Consider the following 18,802-nt stretch of genomic DNA (forward strand, 5'->3'; position numbering starts at 1 on the left):
TGTACCTGTTGATCTCAAATCCCTAATTTACCCCTTTGGTAGTCGTAAGTGTGTCTATATCTGTTTTGAACTAAATTCCTTTGTATCAATTTATTTAGATTCCACATTTAAGTGATATATGACATTTGTCTTTCTCTGAGTTACTTCACTCAGTATGATAATCTCGAGGCCCATCCGTGTTGCTGCAAATGGCATTATTTCATTCTTTTTAATGATTAATATTCCATGGTATGCATACACACATACACACACACATTGCATCTAAGATTAAGGTTTAAGATTTAAGTTAGGTCTTGTTTCTAAAGCTATTGCTCTACAATTATTTGAATTGTAATAACTTACCCATCAAGCTCAGCAGTTTCAATATAACAGAGACCATGTGGCTCACTACTTGATAGAAGAAGGAGATCAGCCTATTTTGAAAAACCATGATAAAGAATATTTGAGGGGGAAGATTGGTTGAATGCCTTCAATATCACCCCTCCATTACTAATGAGTCAGCAGAGCCTTAGAAAAAAAGTGAGACATGAAGTCTTGCTCTACCTCTCTGACATATGCCCTGAATCAAAACCACCCTCTGCTTCCTTGTTCCTGCTTTGCACTCTCTTGGCCATCCGAATATAACAAGGGCAGGATATAACAACCACTTTATTTTTTAATAGAAATGTATAAAGTTTTTATATATTCCTATATAAAATTTATATCTTTTATAGAAATATATAAAATTCCATTTTCTTGCTGTGATATTTGTGCATGGAAAATATAAAATGTTCTCCAGTAAGTAAGATAATTGGAAATACTTATATGCACACACTTTAATTCTTCAGTTATCAGTTAAGAGCAGAGGGCAGGCAAAGAAATGGGGAAAGACAAAAGTGAAGGAGCAGGAGAAAGTTGGAAACAATAGAAAAAAATGAGAGGCAAGAAAAAGAGAAAAGGATTAAAGGAAAAACAAACTTGAAAAAATAAACAGGATGACAGGAAGGTTCAAGAGGGAGGGGACATATGTGTACCTATGGTAATTCTTGTTGATGTATGGCAGAAATCAAACCAATACTGTAAAGCAACCATCCTTCAATTAAAAATAAATAATTTTTTTAAAAAGATAAACAAAAAAAAAAGAAAAAGATGGTGGTGTATAAGAAAAGGGAAAGAGAAGAAAAGCAGAAATTAAGCAAGAAGGCTGGATAGAATAGAAAACATGGTAAAAACAGAAAACATTCAGAGACAAGGAGCTGGTCTAGGACAGAGATAAATTATTCTCTTGGTACTTTGGAAATGACTGATCATGATTCAGTTTTAGAATTCTGGTAGCTTTCTACATTGGGAAATTGTTTATTTGAAATTTCAAAATTAATTTAAAATAAAGGTTTTTATGACATTCTTAAGAATTTGAATATCTACAAAGAAGTGACTAAAATTATAGCAATTTATCTTGACATATTAGCCTAACAATTTTTTACCTCTAAATGTATAACTGGCATTCCAAAACTGTCAATTTTTCTTACCTTTGGTTTTTAAATATTAGAAATATCCCATTATCAAAGTCTGGAGGTTAAATTCAGAATCAAACTACTCATTTCATTCTCTCAAGTGTTTAAATTTTCAACTCAAAAATAGGTCAGGTTTAGCTGCATGTATGGGGGAATAGTTTTGTCTAAGTCATAACAAAACAGAACTGGAAAAACAAATCGGTGACAAACCCCTAACAAAATAAACGGGTTTGTACTATTCAGGCTCTTCAACTCTGGATGAAAAAGTCACAGACGTCTGTCAGGGAAGAAATTATTTACTTTCTGACTTCTCACAACATGACCAAAGCAAACTCACTCTGAAGAGGACATGTGAAGAGTATATGCCAGTTATAAGCCAACATTTTTAAAGTGAAAAAGTGTTATGAAAATGTACCTTGATTTTATTTCTCACAGTTACAATGAATAAAGGCATAAGGCACAACAGCAGTAGAGCTTCACACTCTTTGGCCTATGGTTCTCCTCCCTGACTTTAACAGGATCATTTTAAACAAAAGCCAGAATTCTCTAATTGCTACCATCTGTGACTGAAAAATAGTTATGAAGTTTAGAGAAAGATAACCATTTGTACCTACGGTTGCTTTTCTTCAAAATTCTGCCTAGTAAGAACTATCCAATGTTACTGCGTAATTTTGAGCTCAGCTGCCTTAACACATATTTTCAGTAAATAAGGAGAGGGACTGTTGGCCACAGTTGGCTCAGAACATGTGACTGAGGCACCACTGCCACCTGGTGACTGGATTCTCTCCTGAGCAGTGACTCAACCTCCTAGAGGCAGAAAGTGTCAACCTCACAGGTTCTGGGCTAACTCTTACTGCTCTCTCTATACCTTGGGAAGCTGGGACTTCTATCTTCCCTTCATCTACCTTCCCTGCCTCCTCCTGTCACCTCCATTGTCAACTTTTTCTGTGTCCTCTGAACCTTCCTCCTGTTTTCCCACTGCCTAATCCCTGCCCTGCCTCCCCTCACTCTTCCTCTTTTCTCCCAGCCCAACTGCTGAGTTTTGGTATTTCCTTTTGCTAACTTCTCTCTTCAAGTGTTGTTCATTCACTGCAGTTGAAGAGGGTATGTGAACGAGCAGTGGCCAGCTAAGTCGCCATCATGCCGCCCTGCTTCCACACACACTCGGTAGTCCTTTGGGAAAGGAAAGGCAGGAGAGCTGCAGGAACAGCCTTGCTAGCACTGGATTGCCCTCTGCTCTTCAGAGCAGGGAGTGGGGCGACACGTGGGTGGTCTGAGGGCACAACAAGCCCCAACATTCTGTCAGTCTCAGGTCAGTCTTCCTTAAGCTGATCCCTTCAATATCTCTCAGGGACCCAATTCCTAGTCGATCCAGAAACTTGTGTTTGAGTTGGAAGTGTTTATAATACCAATAGCCAAAATTTGGTGAGTTCTTACTATGTGTCTGGCACTATTCTATATAGCCTAGCCTTAATGCAGCATTTTATTTAACTCAAAGAAATCCTAAATGTATATCTTGTTGCTATCTCTACTTTACAGATAAGTAAAGCGAGGCCCAAAGAGGTTCAGTAACTTGTTTGAGGCCACAAAGTAGGGCACTAGGGTGTGAATCTAGGCAATTCAAGGCCCATACTGCCAGGAGTACTAAATTGAGTGAAAACTTCTTTCTTTCAAGGATTTTATAGTTTAGTAAAGACAGAACATGATAAGGGTTCTAAGTATCTTATTAACAAAGTGCTATGGGAGGAATGCAAGTGAGAAAGGGGTATATCTGACTGGTAGCTAAGGAAGGGCTTCATGGAAGATTCCAGATGGAATGGAGGGCAGGTCCCTGCAGGCAGAGATGTTAGCAGGAATGAAGTACAATAACAGAAAGTGTGATTACTGGAACTCACAGTGGGACCAGGCAGCAGTTAATTCCAACCATACCCATCTTCCTTCGACTCTTATTTGTACTGGGTTGGCCAAAAAGTTAGTTTAGGTTTCCAAGTGACGTTATGGAAAAGCTTGAACAAACTTTTTGGCCAACCCAATACTTTCTTCTGTCAATTATTGGTTCCTTTTCCCCATGCCCTCCCAGGAAAGATTCAACTATCTCTCTTAAGAATTGAGGATTGTTTTTAACACAGCGTCTCTTCACCCACCTTCCAAAGGTAACGAAAAGCCCAAGCAGCAGCTTCACGGAGACCTGAAACAAATATACCAGCCAGAGGACTCTTGAAAAGAATCTGCGGAACATCTGTAAGTTCTAAGAGCCAATGGCACTAGACTCCTAGATTTATTAGGCATAATTAACGTTTGTTGAATTAAAGAGCCAATGAAGCTAAACCTCAAGCAATCATATAACATCTAAAAGCTGCGCAGCTAAGGGCTAACAAAACATTCACATAATTGTATCACTTTATTCTCTCAACAGTCTCACTGGGGGATAATATTGTTCCTACTGTGTGGATAAGAAACCTGGGAAGGTCATTTCCAGCCTGACAAGCACTAGATGAACTAAATTAACTCACGTAATGCCCGTAGCAACTCATGGTGAAAGCTTCATCACATCTAATAGAGGCACCCAGGGCTCTAAGAGCTTTAAAGCCATACCCATGGCCATATGGAGCTTAAAGGACAAAGCTGGAACTAGAACTCAGAACTCTGATCCTAAAATGCACACTCTTTCTTCTGGTTGGCTATAGAATGACTGGAATACAACTATAAATAACAAACAGCATTTTGCTTTGCTAGTGTTCAAAAATCAAAACTACAATGGTGAAAGAATATTGGGATTTGATTCATAACCAAATGGAAAGATGAATTTGTAGAATTAACTGAAACATCATATTTGGATCTCCCTTCATTTTTTAAAGCCATTCTCAAACATGGAATTCTTCTTTTATCATCTACAAAATTATCTCTTCTTTTATTCTTTTATAGTCCAAAAATAAAAATCCAAAATGGCTCATGTGGTATGAATAACTTATGGAAAAATATGTTGATATGGACAAAAATCAGAATGAAGTCATAAAAATGAAAATGTGTAAGACAGTAGTTATATTTTTCTTTAAAATTTAAGTTTCAGATCCATTGTTCAGATCCAAATGTTCAAATGCATGTTGAACATATCACATTTTTTTTAAAGAGGAAGATTTATTTCAGCCATTAGAGTAAAACAAGTAACTCTGAAGTTATAAAAGTTAAAATAACTGAAAAGGCAATTCAACCACAAAATGGCCCCCCAAAAGGATATCCTTTAAAAGATGCTGAAAAAACACTGGATGAGATGCCCTGATGATGGGTCCAGAGAGAGACAAAGCCTGTCCGTGATCAGGACTGGAGTTTAGGTCAAACTAGTCCTTTCAATTCTTAAGGTGAAATTTTCAGTTTCTGTAGCAGAAGAATGCCTTTGTTCTAAAGCAAAAATTTACTGTTGTAAACATCTAAAACACAAAGGCCATTTTGTGCAGGGGATGGAAGGGGAGCTTTTTCTAAATAAGCTAAACGACTAAATTAATGTGAAATTCAAATATGCTCATGTCCAGGAAAAGGTTTATTTCTACCACCAGATAAGAAGAGCAAAACAGTAAAATAGCACGGTGGTCAATTAAAGGAGGAAGGTAGGCATGGTTCCCAGGGACCAGGGTCTACCAGTATCGGGAACTACTCTGCAGTGTGGTTTTCTCACACTGTTTACTTGGTTCATCTAACACAAGTCAGTCTCATTGTGATAACTGAATTATGCTCTCCATTTTTTCTTGTCCTAAAATAAAAATAGGAGCTCTGGAAATTCAGTCCAGAAGTGTTTTAGATTTTTTAAGGTAAAGGGCAGTAAGGATGGAAAACAGAGGTGAGTAACTCTTAACAGGCCAGCTAACTGGTCATCTCAGACAAGCTCCTTTCCTTGCTTAAAATGACTTAAGTCAAGTTAGAAATTCTAAGTTTCACAGTTAGAGGCTATGCATTAGAATTGGGAGCAGCACTTCTAGCATCCAAGCCTAGAGGCTCTGATTCTGAAGCCCAGGCTCAAGGTAATTAGGACAGGTCTTCTAATGGAGGCAGGAGCTGTATATGGTAGTGGTAAAGAGTGGGGTTAAAACCCAGATGGAGTTTAACTCCTAACCCTCCTATTGACAAGCTATCTGATGGCACTGTACCTCTATTTTCTGATCTGCAAAATGGGAACAATAATAGTACATAACCTGCTGTCATTAGGCTAATGTGAGGATTAAATGAGTTAAGCTGTATAAAGAGCTTGTAATATTATCTGATATGTGGCATGTAGTCAATAAAGGCTAGCTATGACTTTTCATGATCTTCATGATCTGGTTTCCCAGGCTACCTCGGTGCAGTAACTCAGAATTGAGTCTCTTTTAGAGACCTGTGATTGTTGCTCGCCACATGTAAGCTCTCAGCCTCTAAGAGCTGATGCCAGGGAGCAGGAAGGTATATTAGCACTTCTAAGTGATTACAGCAGTTCACCCATAGAAACATTTATTTGTCCCTGAAAACAGCTTCATAGGTGCTGAGTAACTGCACATGGAAAACTTTTGAACCAAGTGACCTAATCAAGAGGCACTGAAATGTTCTGGCATTTGGAGGACCCCCTCACTTATCCAAAGACTAAAGCAACAGAGCTATAATGGTAGGAGTCAGACAGACATGACTGGAAATTAGAAAAATATCATCTGCTACTGACCAAGCAGTTGCAGACCAGGCTTTAGGTCTGTGGCCTGAGTGGGCTTGCTAATACTTCGCTCCAGATAGACAGATTATCCAGTCATAGATGAAACTCTCTGGAAGATCGAAACTACCCAGACCCTCCCATCACCCCCACCATGGGGATTTACTCCTATAAAACAAATGCTGTGACCAAGCAGGGCAGAGCGTTCTCTCTGTACACAGACAGAGCCTGAAGAGAAAGGGAAGGAAGGAGGTGCCAGGTCATGCACACCAGTTACTGCCCCACACTTGACAATCAGAGCAGTCACTCCTGGGAAAGAGGGGAGCAAGCAAGGGGGTACAAGATGCTCAGTGTTATTTTATTGCTGTCCCTCCAAGTGAAAGCAAGAACAACAGGACTAGGGAAGGGTTGGGAATAAATAAGGATTTCTGCCCCATCACATGACCACAATGAAAAGGCTACATCTGCACTGTCCAATAAGGAAGCCACAAGTCACACATGGCTATTTAAATCTAAATTAATTAAAATTAAATAGAATTTAACTTTCAGTTCCTAGTTGCATAACCACATTACCAGGATTCCATATCCACAAGGTGCTTCTGACTGTTCTATATTTGGACAGCACATAGAACATCTTCTTCACTGCAGAAAGTTCTACTGGACAGTGCTGGGACACATGGATCACTGACTTCCCGGGAACTCATCTAAATGTGGATTCATTTTAAACCAATGCTAACGATGTGTTGTGGAACTGGTTTCCTGCCATGTGATGCCTGTACTTATACTTGACTCCATGTTTCATTCCACAGAAAGGTCTGCAATAACAAGCAGCGTGTATACTATAACACAGAAAATACAACTAAACTAAAAACAAAGACCAAGGGAAGTGCAAGTTAGAATAGTAAGGCTTTAGAAGGCAAGTTGGAGCACAGATACAATATGGGGTCAGAGAAATAAGCACTTCTCTACTTAAAGTTTGAACTTTTTTTTTCTTTTTTTTTTTACTTTTAAACAACAGAAATTTATCTCTGATAGTTCCAGAGGCTGGGAATTCCAAGATCAAGACACTCACTAGAGGATGTCCTCATCCAGTGACAGCCATCTTCTTTCTGTGTCCCTAATGTAGCAGAAAGGGTGAGAGGATTCTCCATTGTCTCCTCTCTAAATGTGCTGATCCTACTTTTTTTACTTTATTTATTTTTAATTGAAGAATCATTGCTTTACGGTATTGTGTTGGTTTTTGCCAAACAACATGAATCAGCCATAGGTACAGATGTGTCCCCTCCCTCTTGAACCTGCCCCCCACCTCCCTCCTCATCCCACACCTCTAGGTTGTTACAGAGCCCCTGTTTGACTTCTCTGAGTCATACAGCAAATTCCTATGAACTTTTTTTGAATGTCCTATTCACTGACTAGTTGCCTTAGCATGGGTTGCTCTCGAGAATCACTATACACAGAAAATGACTTAATGAAAGAAAACTGCTTCTGAAAGTGACTATTTAAGAGTCTCAACTGAGTTGTTCTTATAAATAGATCTTGGGGCTGTTTATTTTATCCTGTGGGAAAATGTCTCAGATTTAATGAAGAACACAACTTGATAAATAAAATGGTATTAACACAAAAGTTTTCCTGACTAATCTAATATACATTTGACATAAAGACTATATAGAATTTTTAATCCTGTTCTGAATAGCTTTTATATTAGCTTGCATTTAATATGATCTATAGTTAGTCACATATTTTAGTCTGAATTGATCCCTTGAATTTTATTAAGGGAACGGTAACCCAGGAATTTTGAAAACATAAATTATAGTGCATTTGAAAGAAAGTAAAACCTCAAAAACAGTGAGAACATTCAATCAACATTTTCTGATTGGGATTATTCAGGAGAGAGCATTCATTTTCCTCTTTCTCTAGCTAGTCTTTTCTCCTAAAATCCTGCAAATTAACACCATTAATTCCATTGTTAGGGGACAGGAATAAACTATTTTTAAAGTATTCTGGAGCATTTTAAAAGCTGTTATTTACATCAAATGATTTTAAATCTTTTTCTCTATTAGTTTAAAAGACCCCAAAGAAAATAACAAGGTGACAATCACTCAGTCTTGTCTGAGTTATCGTGTTATTGAAAGTAAGTAATCAATATGTCCTTAAAAGTATCTTAAAATTGAGACATTTTAATAATGCTTCTTGGTATTCCCTCATTAGTTATGCTAAATTATTACAGATTTGCTGAATCTGCAAGTGTAAATAGTTTAGCACACATACTATTTTAACCTGAGATAAATTCTTTAAACAATACGAAATACTCACAGCAACAAATTGGTTATTTTCTAATTTAATGATGTCTCCCACTTTGACGTTCATCCATTTTTCATTCTGCAGTCTAAGAACAAAAACAAAATTAATTTTTTTTTCAGGAATAGAGAAAAGAATCAGGAAAATGTATTCACAATACAGCATCATATGACAGAAGAAGCAAGTAAGACTTTTTTCCTAGAATGCTCAGTTTAAAGAGCCTTGCCTAACAAAGTCATTTACCCGAGTGAACGAGTAAAAGAGGTCAAGCGATTTGCCCAGAGACCCGGTGAGTTAGTTATCTCTAGGGCTAGACTCGAAATGCCTAACCCTTGGTGTGTCCTCTTCCCACCACTCCATGGTGCCAGCTTTATACAGCAGCTATTAACTCTTACTTGCAGAACATTCAAAAACAAGCTCAGGGGGAAGGAAAGGAATAAATTTAGTCATTATTCTTTTCAAACTCTATGTTAATATAAAAGCATCACAGCTGTTGTCTCAGAAGTCTATTTAACTGGAGGCAACATATGAAGGACACAGAGGCAAGGGAGAGTAGTCCAGGGCAACAGCTAGAATGCAAGAGGAAAAGAATAAAAATTCTGGAAAGGACAAGAGCAGCAATCAATGACAAAAAAAAACAAAAACAAAACTGAACAAGAAAGACCACCTACAAATCATCCACAGGACTATGGCCAAAGGACAGGCTTGGTGGCATTCTAACAGCTAGGATGAACAGCTCAGAAGTGAGAACATGGTCAAGATGTTACACTGTTTTCTTTGAGGTTCATGTATATAATGGAGTCCCAAGTCTACCTTCACCAAGTTCAAAGCGGTTTATGACAAAAAGCTGTTGTGTCCCGTTGGTCAGGCCCCTTTCAACAAGTTAGGCAGAGAGCCCATCTGGAAACACCACCCATGAGTATCCATGATGCTCTTTCTGAAGTTCTCTGAAATGTAAACCAGCTTTGTTTTCTGAGTTAGAAACCTTCATCACACCCCCTTCCCAGCAATTTCTTCTAGGAGAGAAGGCTGTGACAAGAAGGGCAGGTTTCCCAACAAGTTAAGGTGGGCAGGTTAATTTCATTGTTAAGTTTTTGAAAAACAACCTAATATACTTGTTTTATAGGCTGGAAAACAGTTTTAAATATTTATACAACTGTGAAATATGCCTCACACTATCAACCCTGCTGGGTCATTTGGCTTAAACACTCAAAGAATTTCTCTTTAATACAGCTCCAAGTACATGTTGTTCTGGAAAGTTTTCAATTTAAGCATTTTCATTTTTAGCCAGAATTCATTCATTTTTCCAATACCATACTTTTCTGTACTTTATCTAGGTTGATGACAATGAGAGAACCTAGGAAGCCTTTAAATCTCATTTTATTTCTTTTTACAGGTATGAATAGATTATGTGTTGGTCTGTTTCTCCTGGGGTATCTACTTTCAGGCATTAGTGACATTTCTCAGGGAACAGTATCTCAGAAAAAATAAAACCAAGACAGAGACCGTGTGTTTATTTATGGAAACTGCACTGCTACTGAATTTCCCTGAAGTCTCTACTGAAAGTTCCTCTGCATCAAGAAGATGCTGAGAAGACACTAACTCTCATTTGTAAACTCTTATGCCTCCTACCTGTATACTCTAAGCTCTAGGAAGGACCACATCCTACCTCATTAACCCAAATGGAAAAGTCAACCCAAGTTAAAAGGAAACTCTATAGGATCCCTTATACATTTCAAAATATACATTTGAGAGTTAAGTAACAACACAGATAAGTAACAACAGCCACTATTTGGGGGGAATAAATCAACACCTGAGTTTTCTTACTTAATTCTAACTTGTTTTTCTCTACTGTTATAATATTTCCCCCCATAAAACCAAAGCAATTGGAAAAGATGCTTTTAAAAGTCTGGTGGTATCCATGGGAATTACTTGAATTAACTGCTACACTTGGAACAATAGTGGAATAAAGTCTCTTTAAGAAGACAATCTGCAGAGGTGGTCCTACGACGGCGACGGAATAGGATGAGGAGATCACTTTCTCCCCCACCAATTCATCAAAAGAACATTAGAACACTGAGTAAATTCCACAAAACCACTTCTGAATGCCGGCAGAGGACATCAGGCACCCAGAAAAGCAGCCCATTGTCTTCGAAATGAGGTAGGAAAAAATATAAAAGACAAAAAAAGAGACAAAAGAGGTAGGGACGGACATCCATCCCGGGAAGGGAGTCTTAAAAAAGACAGAAGTTTCCAAACACCAGGAAACACTCTCACTGCCGACTCTGTGGCGAGCCTTGGAACCACAGAGGGCAACATAATCGGGAGGAAAAATAAATAAATAATTAAAACCCACAGATTACATGCCCAATGATAACTCCCCCAGCGGAGAAGCAGCGCAGACGCCTGCATCCTCCACTAGCAAGCCGGGGCTGAGCAGAGAGGCATGGGCTGCATTGCTTAGAGTAAGGACTGGGCCTGAATGCCCCAAGGGCAATCTGAGGGAACTAACTTGGGATAGCAAACCAGACTGTGGGAGAACTACCATGCGAAAAGCCCTAACCTAAGACAGGAATGGGAAGTCAAGTGGGCCTTAGAAAGCATCACTACGAACAAAGCTAGTGGAAGTGATGGAATTTCAGTTGAGCTATTTCAAATCCTGAAAGATGATGCTGTGAAAGTGCTGTACTCAATATGCCAGCATATTTGGAAAACTCAGCAGTGGTCACAGGACTGGAAAAGGTCAGTTTTCATTCCAATCCCAAAGAAAGGCAATGCCAAAGAATGTTCAAACTAACACATGACTGCACTCATCTCACATGCTAGTAAAGTAATGCTCAAAATTCTCCAAGCCAGGCTCCAACAGTACATAAACTGTGAACTTCCAGATGTTCAAGCTGGTTTTAGAAAAGGCAGAGGAACCAGAGATCAAATTGCCAACATCTGCTGGATCATAGAAAAAGCAAGAGAGTTCCAGAAAAACATCTCTTTCTGCTTTATTGACTAGGCCAAAGCCTTTGACTGTGTGGATCACAATAAACTGTGGAAAATTCTAAGAGAGATGGGAATACCAGACCATGTGATCTGCCTCTTGAGAAACCTATATGCAGGTCAGGAAGCAACAGTCAGAACTGGACATGGAACAACAGACTGGTTCCAAATAGGAAAAGGAGTACACCAAGGCTGTATATTGTCACCTTGCTTATTTAGCTTATATGCAGAGTACATCATGAGAAATGCTAGGTTGGAAGAAGCACAAGCTGGAATCAAGATTGCCGGGAGAAATATCAATAACCTCAGATATGCAGATTACCCTTATGGCAGAAAGTGAAGAGGAACTAAAAAGCCTCTTATGAAAGTGAAAGAGGAGAGTGAAAAAGTTGGCTTAAAGCTCAACATTCAGAAAATGAAGATCATGGCATCTGGTCCCATCACTCCATGGGAAATAGATGGGGAAACAGTGGAAACAGTGGCTGACTTTATTTTGGGGGGCTCCAAAATCACTGCAGATGGTGACTGCAGCCATGAAATTAAAAGACGCTTACTCCTCAGAAGGAAAGTTATGACCAACCTAAAAAGCATATTAAAAAGCAGAGACATTACTTTGCCAACAAAGGTCTGCCTAGTCAAGGCTATGGTTTTTCCAGTAGTCCTGTATGGATGTGAGAGTTGGACTGTAAAGAAAGCTGAGTGCCAAAGAATTGATGCTTTTGAACTGTGGTGCTGGAGAAGACCCTTGAGAGTCCCTTGGACTGCAAGGAGATCCAACCAGTCCATTCTAAAGGAGATCAACCCTGGGATTTCTTTGGAAGGAATGATGCTAAAGCTGAAACTCCAGTACTTTGGCCACTTCATGCGAAGAGTTGACTCACTGGAGAAGACTTTGATGCTGGGAGGGATTGGGGGCAGGAGGAGAAGGGGACAACCGAGGATGAGATGGCTGGATGGAATCACTGACTCGATGGACATGACTCTGAGTGAACTCAGGGAGTTGGTGATGGACAGGGAGGCCTGGCGTGCTGCGATTCATGGGGTCGCAAAGAGTCGGACATGACTGAGTGCCTGTACTGAACTGAACTGAAGACACCATCAGGCCTGCTCACAGAACAAAGGACTGAGCAGAGAGAGCCGGCTGCAGACCATGCCCCTCCGCTGACTGGCAGCCAGAGCCAGAAGGTGGCAATTGCAGCCCCAGAGAGGCATTATCTACCAAACTGGAAGTAAGCTTCATTGCTAAGACTTCTTGGGATTCTGGACGGTCTACCTCCGCCTGAGAAGGTGTGCCAGTTGTACACCCAGAAAACTGGGGTGGCAGGGATGGGGGAGGTGATAAGTCACAGCGACCGTACTCGCCAAACACCTGGTCAGCTGAGCTGCTCAGACCGGGAAGAGCACAAAACGCAGGCCCAACCGAATCTGCGCCTCAGGACTACCCGAGTACCTGAAACTGAGCAGCTTAGACCTGGGAAGTGCATACACGCAGGGCTGACCTCAGACAGTTCCCGGCAGAGCAACCTGGAACCTAAGTGGTGTAGACAGGGGAAGCACACACGCAGTGAGCGGGGGCTAACCTAGTGTGGCCAAGACACTGCAAACACATGCCAGTGTTGTTTGCAGGGTCCTTCCCTCCCCACAGCACGACTGAATAAGTGAGCCTAAAAAAGTGTCCACCACTGCCCCCTTGTGCCAGGGCAGAAATTAGACACTGAAGAGACCAGTAAACAGAAGAAGCTAAAACAGAGGGAACCGCCTTGGAAGTGACAGGTGCAATAGATTAAAACCATGTCGTTAGCACCGACTACATAGGAAGGGGCCTATAAATCTTGAGAAATATAAGCCGGATCAAGGAACTATCCAAAAATGAACTGATCCCACACTGCCCACAACACCACCAGAGAAAGTCCTAAATATATTTTTACTATTTTTACTATCATTCTTTATTTTTTTTAATTTTAAGTCCTCTATTACTCCTTTAATTTTCATTTTTATAACCTACTATTACTTTGCAAAAAAAAAGAGAGACCCTATTTTTTAAAGCAAACTTCATATATATATATTTTATAATTTTTGTGACTTTGTTTTTTTTTTCTTTAATATTGCATTTTTGAAAATCCAACCTCTACTCTAGATTGTTTATCTTTGCTTTTTGGTATTTGTTATCAACTTTGTACTTTTAAGAACCCAATCTTCAGTACCCATTTTTACTTGGGAGTGAGTTTACTGGCTTGACTGCTCTCTGCCCCTTTGGACTCTCCCTTTTCTCCACCACATTGCCTCTAGCTCCTCCTTTCCCCTTCTCTTCTCTGCCCAACTCTGTGAATCTCTTTGTGTATTCTGGATGGTGGAGAACACTTAGGGAACTGATTACTGGCTGGATCTGTCTCTCTCCTTTTCATTTCCCCATTATATCCTCCTGGCCACCTCTGTCTCCTTCCTCCCTCTTCTCTTCTCTTCTCTGTATAACTCCGTGAACATCTCTGAGCAGTCCAGACTGTGGAGCACACATAAGGAAGTGATTACTGGCTAGATTGCTCTCTCCTCTTTTGATTCCACCTCATCTCATTTGGGTCATCTCTAACTCCCTCCTCCCTCTTCTCTTCTCCATGTAACTCTGTGTACCTCTCTGCGTGTCCCTCACTGTGGAGAAACTTTTTATCCTTAACCTAGATGTTTTATCAACGGTGCTGTATAGACAGAGAAGTCTTGAAGCTACTGTAAAAATAAGACTGAAAACCAGAAGCAGGAGGCTTACGTCCAAATCCTGAGAACACCAGAGAACTCCTGACTCCAGTGAACATTAATCGACAGGAGCTCATCATATGCCTCCATACCTACACTGAAACCAAGCACCACCCAAGGGCCAACAAGTTTCAGAGCAAGACAGACCACACAAATTCTCCAGCGACACAGGAACACAGCCCTGAGCTTCAATATACAGGCTTCCCAAAGTCACTCCAAACCCACTGACATCTTATAACTCATTACTGGACACTTCATTGCACTCCAGAGAGAAGAAATTCAGCTCCACCCACCAGAACACCAACACAAGGTTCCCTAACCAGGAAACCTTGACAAGCGACCCGTACAACCCCACCCACAGCGAGGAAACTCCACAATAAAGAGAACTCCACAAACTGCCAGAATACAGAAAGGCCACCCCAAACGCAGCAATATAACCAAGATGAAGAGACAGAGGAATACCCAACAGGTAAAGGAACAGGATAAATGCCCACCAAACCAAACAAAAGAGGAAGAGATAGGGAGTCTGACCTGATAAAGAATTCCAAATAATGATAGTGAAAATGATCCAAAATCTTGAAAACAAATGGAATCACAGATAAATATCCTGGAGACAAGGATTGAGAAGATGCAAGAAAGGTTTAACAAGGACCTAGAAGAAATAAAAAAGAGTCAATATATAATGAATAATGCAATAAATGAGATCAAAAATACTCTGGAGGGAACAATAGTAGAATAACAGAGGCAGAAGATAGTATTAGTGAGGTAGAAAATAGAATGGTAGAAATAAATAAATCAGAGACGAAAAAAGAAAAACGAATTAAAAGAAATGAGGACAATCTCAGAGACCTCTGAGACAATGTTAAATGCCCCAACATTAGAATCATAGGAGTCCCAGAAGAAGAAGTCAAAAAAAAAGACCATGAGAAAATTCTTGAGGAGATAATAGTCAAAAACTTCCCTAAAATGGGGAAGTCAATAATCACCCAAGTTCAAGAAACACAGAGAGTCCCAAACAGGATAAACCCAAGACAAAACACTCCAAGACACATATTAATCAAATTAACAAAGATCAAACACAAAGAACAAATATTAAAAGCAGCAAGGGAAAAACAACAAATAACACACAAGGGGATTCCCATAAGGATAACAGCTGATCTTTCAATAGAAACTCTACAGGCTAGGAGGGAATAGCAGGGCATACTTAAAGTGATGAAAGAAAATAACCTACAGACCAGATTACTGTACCCAGCAAGGATCTCATTCAAATACGAAGGAGAAATCAAAAGCTTTACAGACAAGCGAAAGCTGAGAGAATTCAGCACCACCAAACCAGCTATCCAACAAATGCTAATGGATCCTCTCTAGACAGGAAACACAAAAAGGGTGTATAAACCCGAACCTCAAACAATAAAGTAAATGACAACAGGATCATACTTCTCAATAATTATCTTAAATGTAAATGGGTTGAATTCCCCAACCAAAAGACAAAGACTGGCTGAATGGATACAAAAACAAGACCCCTATATATGCTGTCTACAAGAGACCCACCTCAAAACAAGGGACACATACAGACTGAAAGTGAAGGGCTGGAAAAAGATATTCCATGCAAATAGAGACCAAAAGAAAGCAGGAGTAGCAATGCTCATATCAGATAAAATAGACTTTAAAACAAAGGCTGTGAAAAGAGACAAAGAAGGACACTATATAATGATCAAAGGATCAATCCAAGAAGAAGATATAACAATTATAATTATATATGCACCGAATATAGGATCACTGCAAATATGTAAGACAAATGCTAACAAGTATGAAAGGGGAAATTAACAATAACACAATAGTGGGAGACTTTAGTACCCCACTAACACCTATGGATAGATCAACTAAACAGAAAATTAACAAGGAAACACAAACTTTAAATGACACAATACACCAGATAGACCTAATTGATATTTATAGGACATTTCACCCCAAAACAATGAATTTCACCTTTTTCTCAAGAGCACATGGAACCTTCTCCAGGATAGATCACATCCTGGGCCATAAATCTAGCCTTGGTAAACTCAAAAAAATTGAAATAATTCCAAACATCTTTTCTGACCACAATGCAGTAAGATTAGATCTCAATTACAGGAGAAAAACTATTAAAAATTCCAACATTATGGAGGTTGAACAACATGCTGCTGAATAACCAACAAATCACAGAAGAAATCAAAAAAGAAATAAAAATATGCATAGAAATGAATGAAAATAAAAACACAACAACCCCAAAACTATGGGACACTGTAAAAGCAGTGCTAAAGGGAAGGTTCATATCAAGGCAGACATACCTCAAGAAACAAGAAAAAAGTCAAATAAATAACCTAACTCTACAGCTAAAGCATCTAGAAAAGGAAGAAGTGAAGAACCCCAGGGTTAGTAAAAGGAAAGAAATCTTAAAAATTAGGGCAGAAATAAATGCAAAAGAAACTAAAGAGACTGTATAAAAAATTAACAAAGCCAAAAGCTGGTTCTTTGAGAGGATAAATAAAATTGACAAACCATTAGCCAGACTCATCAAGAAACAAAGGGAGAAAAATCAAATCAACAAAATTAGCAATGAAAATGGAGAGATCACAACAGACAACACAGAAATACAAAGGATCATAAGAGACTACCATCAGCAATTATATGCCAATAAAATGGACAACGTGGAAGAAATGGACAAGTTCTTAGAAAAGTACAACTTTCCAAAACTGAACCAGGAAGAGATAGGAAATCTTAACAGACCCATCACAAGCACTGAAATTGAAACTGCAATCAGAAATCTTCCAGCAAACAAAAGCCCAGGTCCAGACAGCTTCACAGCTGAATTCTACCAAAATTTAGAGAAGAGCTAACACCTATCCTACTCAAACTCTTCCAGAAAACTGCAGAGGAAGGCAAACTTCCAAAACTCATTCTATGAGGCCACCATCACCCTAATTCCAAAACCTGACAAAGATGCCACAAAAAAAGAAAGCTACAGGCCAATATCACTGATGAACATAGATACAAAAATCCTTAACAAAATTCTAGCAACCAGAATCCAACAATGCATTAAAAAGATCATACATCATGACCAAGTGGGCTTTATCCCAGGGATGCAAGGATTCTTCAATATCCACAAATCAATCAACATAATTCACCACATTAACAAATTGAAAAACAAAAGCCATATGATTATCTCAATAGATGCAGAGAAAGCCTTTGACAAAATTCAACATCCGTTTATGATAAAAACTCTCCAGAAAGCATGAATAGAAGGAATATACCTCAACATAATAAAAGCTATATATGACAAACCCACAACGAACATTATCCTCAATGGTGAAAAATTGAAACCATTTCCCCTGAAGTCAGGAACCAGACAAGGGTACCCACTTTCACCACTACTGTTCAACATAGTTTTGGACGATTTGGCCACAGCAATCAGAGCAGAAAAAGAAATAAAAGGAATCCAAATTGGAAAAGAAGTAAAACTCTCACTGTTTGCAGATGACATGATCCTCTACATAGAAAACCCTAAAGACTCCACCAGAAAATTACTAGAGCTAATCAATGAATATAGTAAAGTCGCAAGATATAAAATTAACACAGAGAAATCCCTTGCATTCCTATACACTAATAATGAGAAAACAGAAAGAGAAATTAAGGAAACATTCCATTCACCATTGCAATGAAAGAATAAAATATTTAGGAATATATCTACCTAATGAAACAAAAGACCTATATATAGAAAACTATAAAACACTGGTGAAAGAAATCGAAGAGGACACTAATAGATGGAGAAATATACCATGTTCATGGATCAGAAGAATCAATATTGTGAAAATGAGTATACTACCCAAAGCAATCTATAGATTCAATGCAATCCCTATCAAGCTACCAACGGTATTTTTCACAGAGCTAGAACAAATAATTTCACAATTTAATGGAAATACAAAAAACCTCGAATAGCCAAAGCAATCTTGAGAAAGAGGAATGGAACTGGAGCAATCAACCTGCCTGACTTCAGGCTCTACTACAAAGCCACAGTCATCAAGACAGTATGGTACTGGCACAAAGACAGAAATATAGATCAATGGAACAAAATAGAAAGTCCAGAGATAAATCCACAGACCTATGGATACCTTATCTTTGACAAAGGAGGCAAGAATATACAACAGATTAAAGACAATCTCTTTAACAAGTGGTGCTGGGAAAACTGGTCAACCACTTGTAAAAGAATGAACCTAGAACACTTTCTAACACCGTACACAAAAATAAACTCAAAATGGATTAAAGATCTAAACGTAAGACCAGAAACTATACAACTCCTAGAGGAGAACATAGGCAAAACACTCTCCGACATACATCACAGCAGGATCCTCTATGACCCACCTCCCAGAATATTGGAAATAAAAGCAAAAATAAACAAATGGGACCTAATTAAAATTAAAAGCTTCTGCACAACAAAGGAAACTATAAGCAAGGTGAAAAGACAGCCTTCAGAATGGGAGAAAATAATAGCAAATGAAGCAACTGACAAAGAATTAATCTCAAAAATACACAAGCAACTCCTGCAGCTCAATTCCAGAAAAAT

The 18,802-nt window shown here is 39.0% G+C and overlaps 1 protein-coding gene across 1 annotated transcript in view; it reads right to left on the bottom strand.

Annotated features, from left to right (window-relative positions):
• Window positions 1-18,802, bottom strand: part of ATP8B4 (ATPase phospholipid transporting 8B4 (putative)) — a 284,590-nt gene that overhangs the window by 136,917 nt on the left and 128,871 nt on the right. The window contains exons 7-8 of the mRNA XM_040226490.1: window positions 8,476-8,548; window positions 343-413 (exon numbers count right to left, since the gene is read on the bottom strand). Of these exons, the coding sequence (XP_040082424.1) occupies window positions 343-413; window positions 8,476-8,548 (144 nt within the window). The remainder of the gene's footprint in view (window positions 1-342; window positions 414-8,475; window positions 8,549-18,802) is intronic.

Source organism: Oryx dammah, unplaced genomic scaffold (genome assembly GCF_014754425.2).
Source record: "Oryx dammah isolate SB20612 unplaced genomic scaffold, SCBI_Odam_1.1 HiC_scaffold_26, whole genome shotgun sequence".
NCBI classification, from domain to species: Eukaryota; Metazoa; Chordata; class Mammalia; order Artiodactyla; family Bovidae; genus Oryx; species Oryx dammah.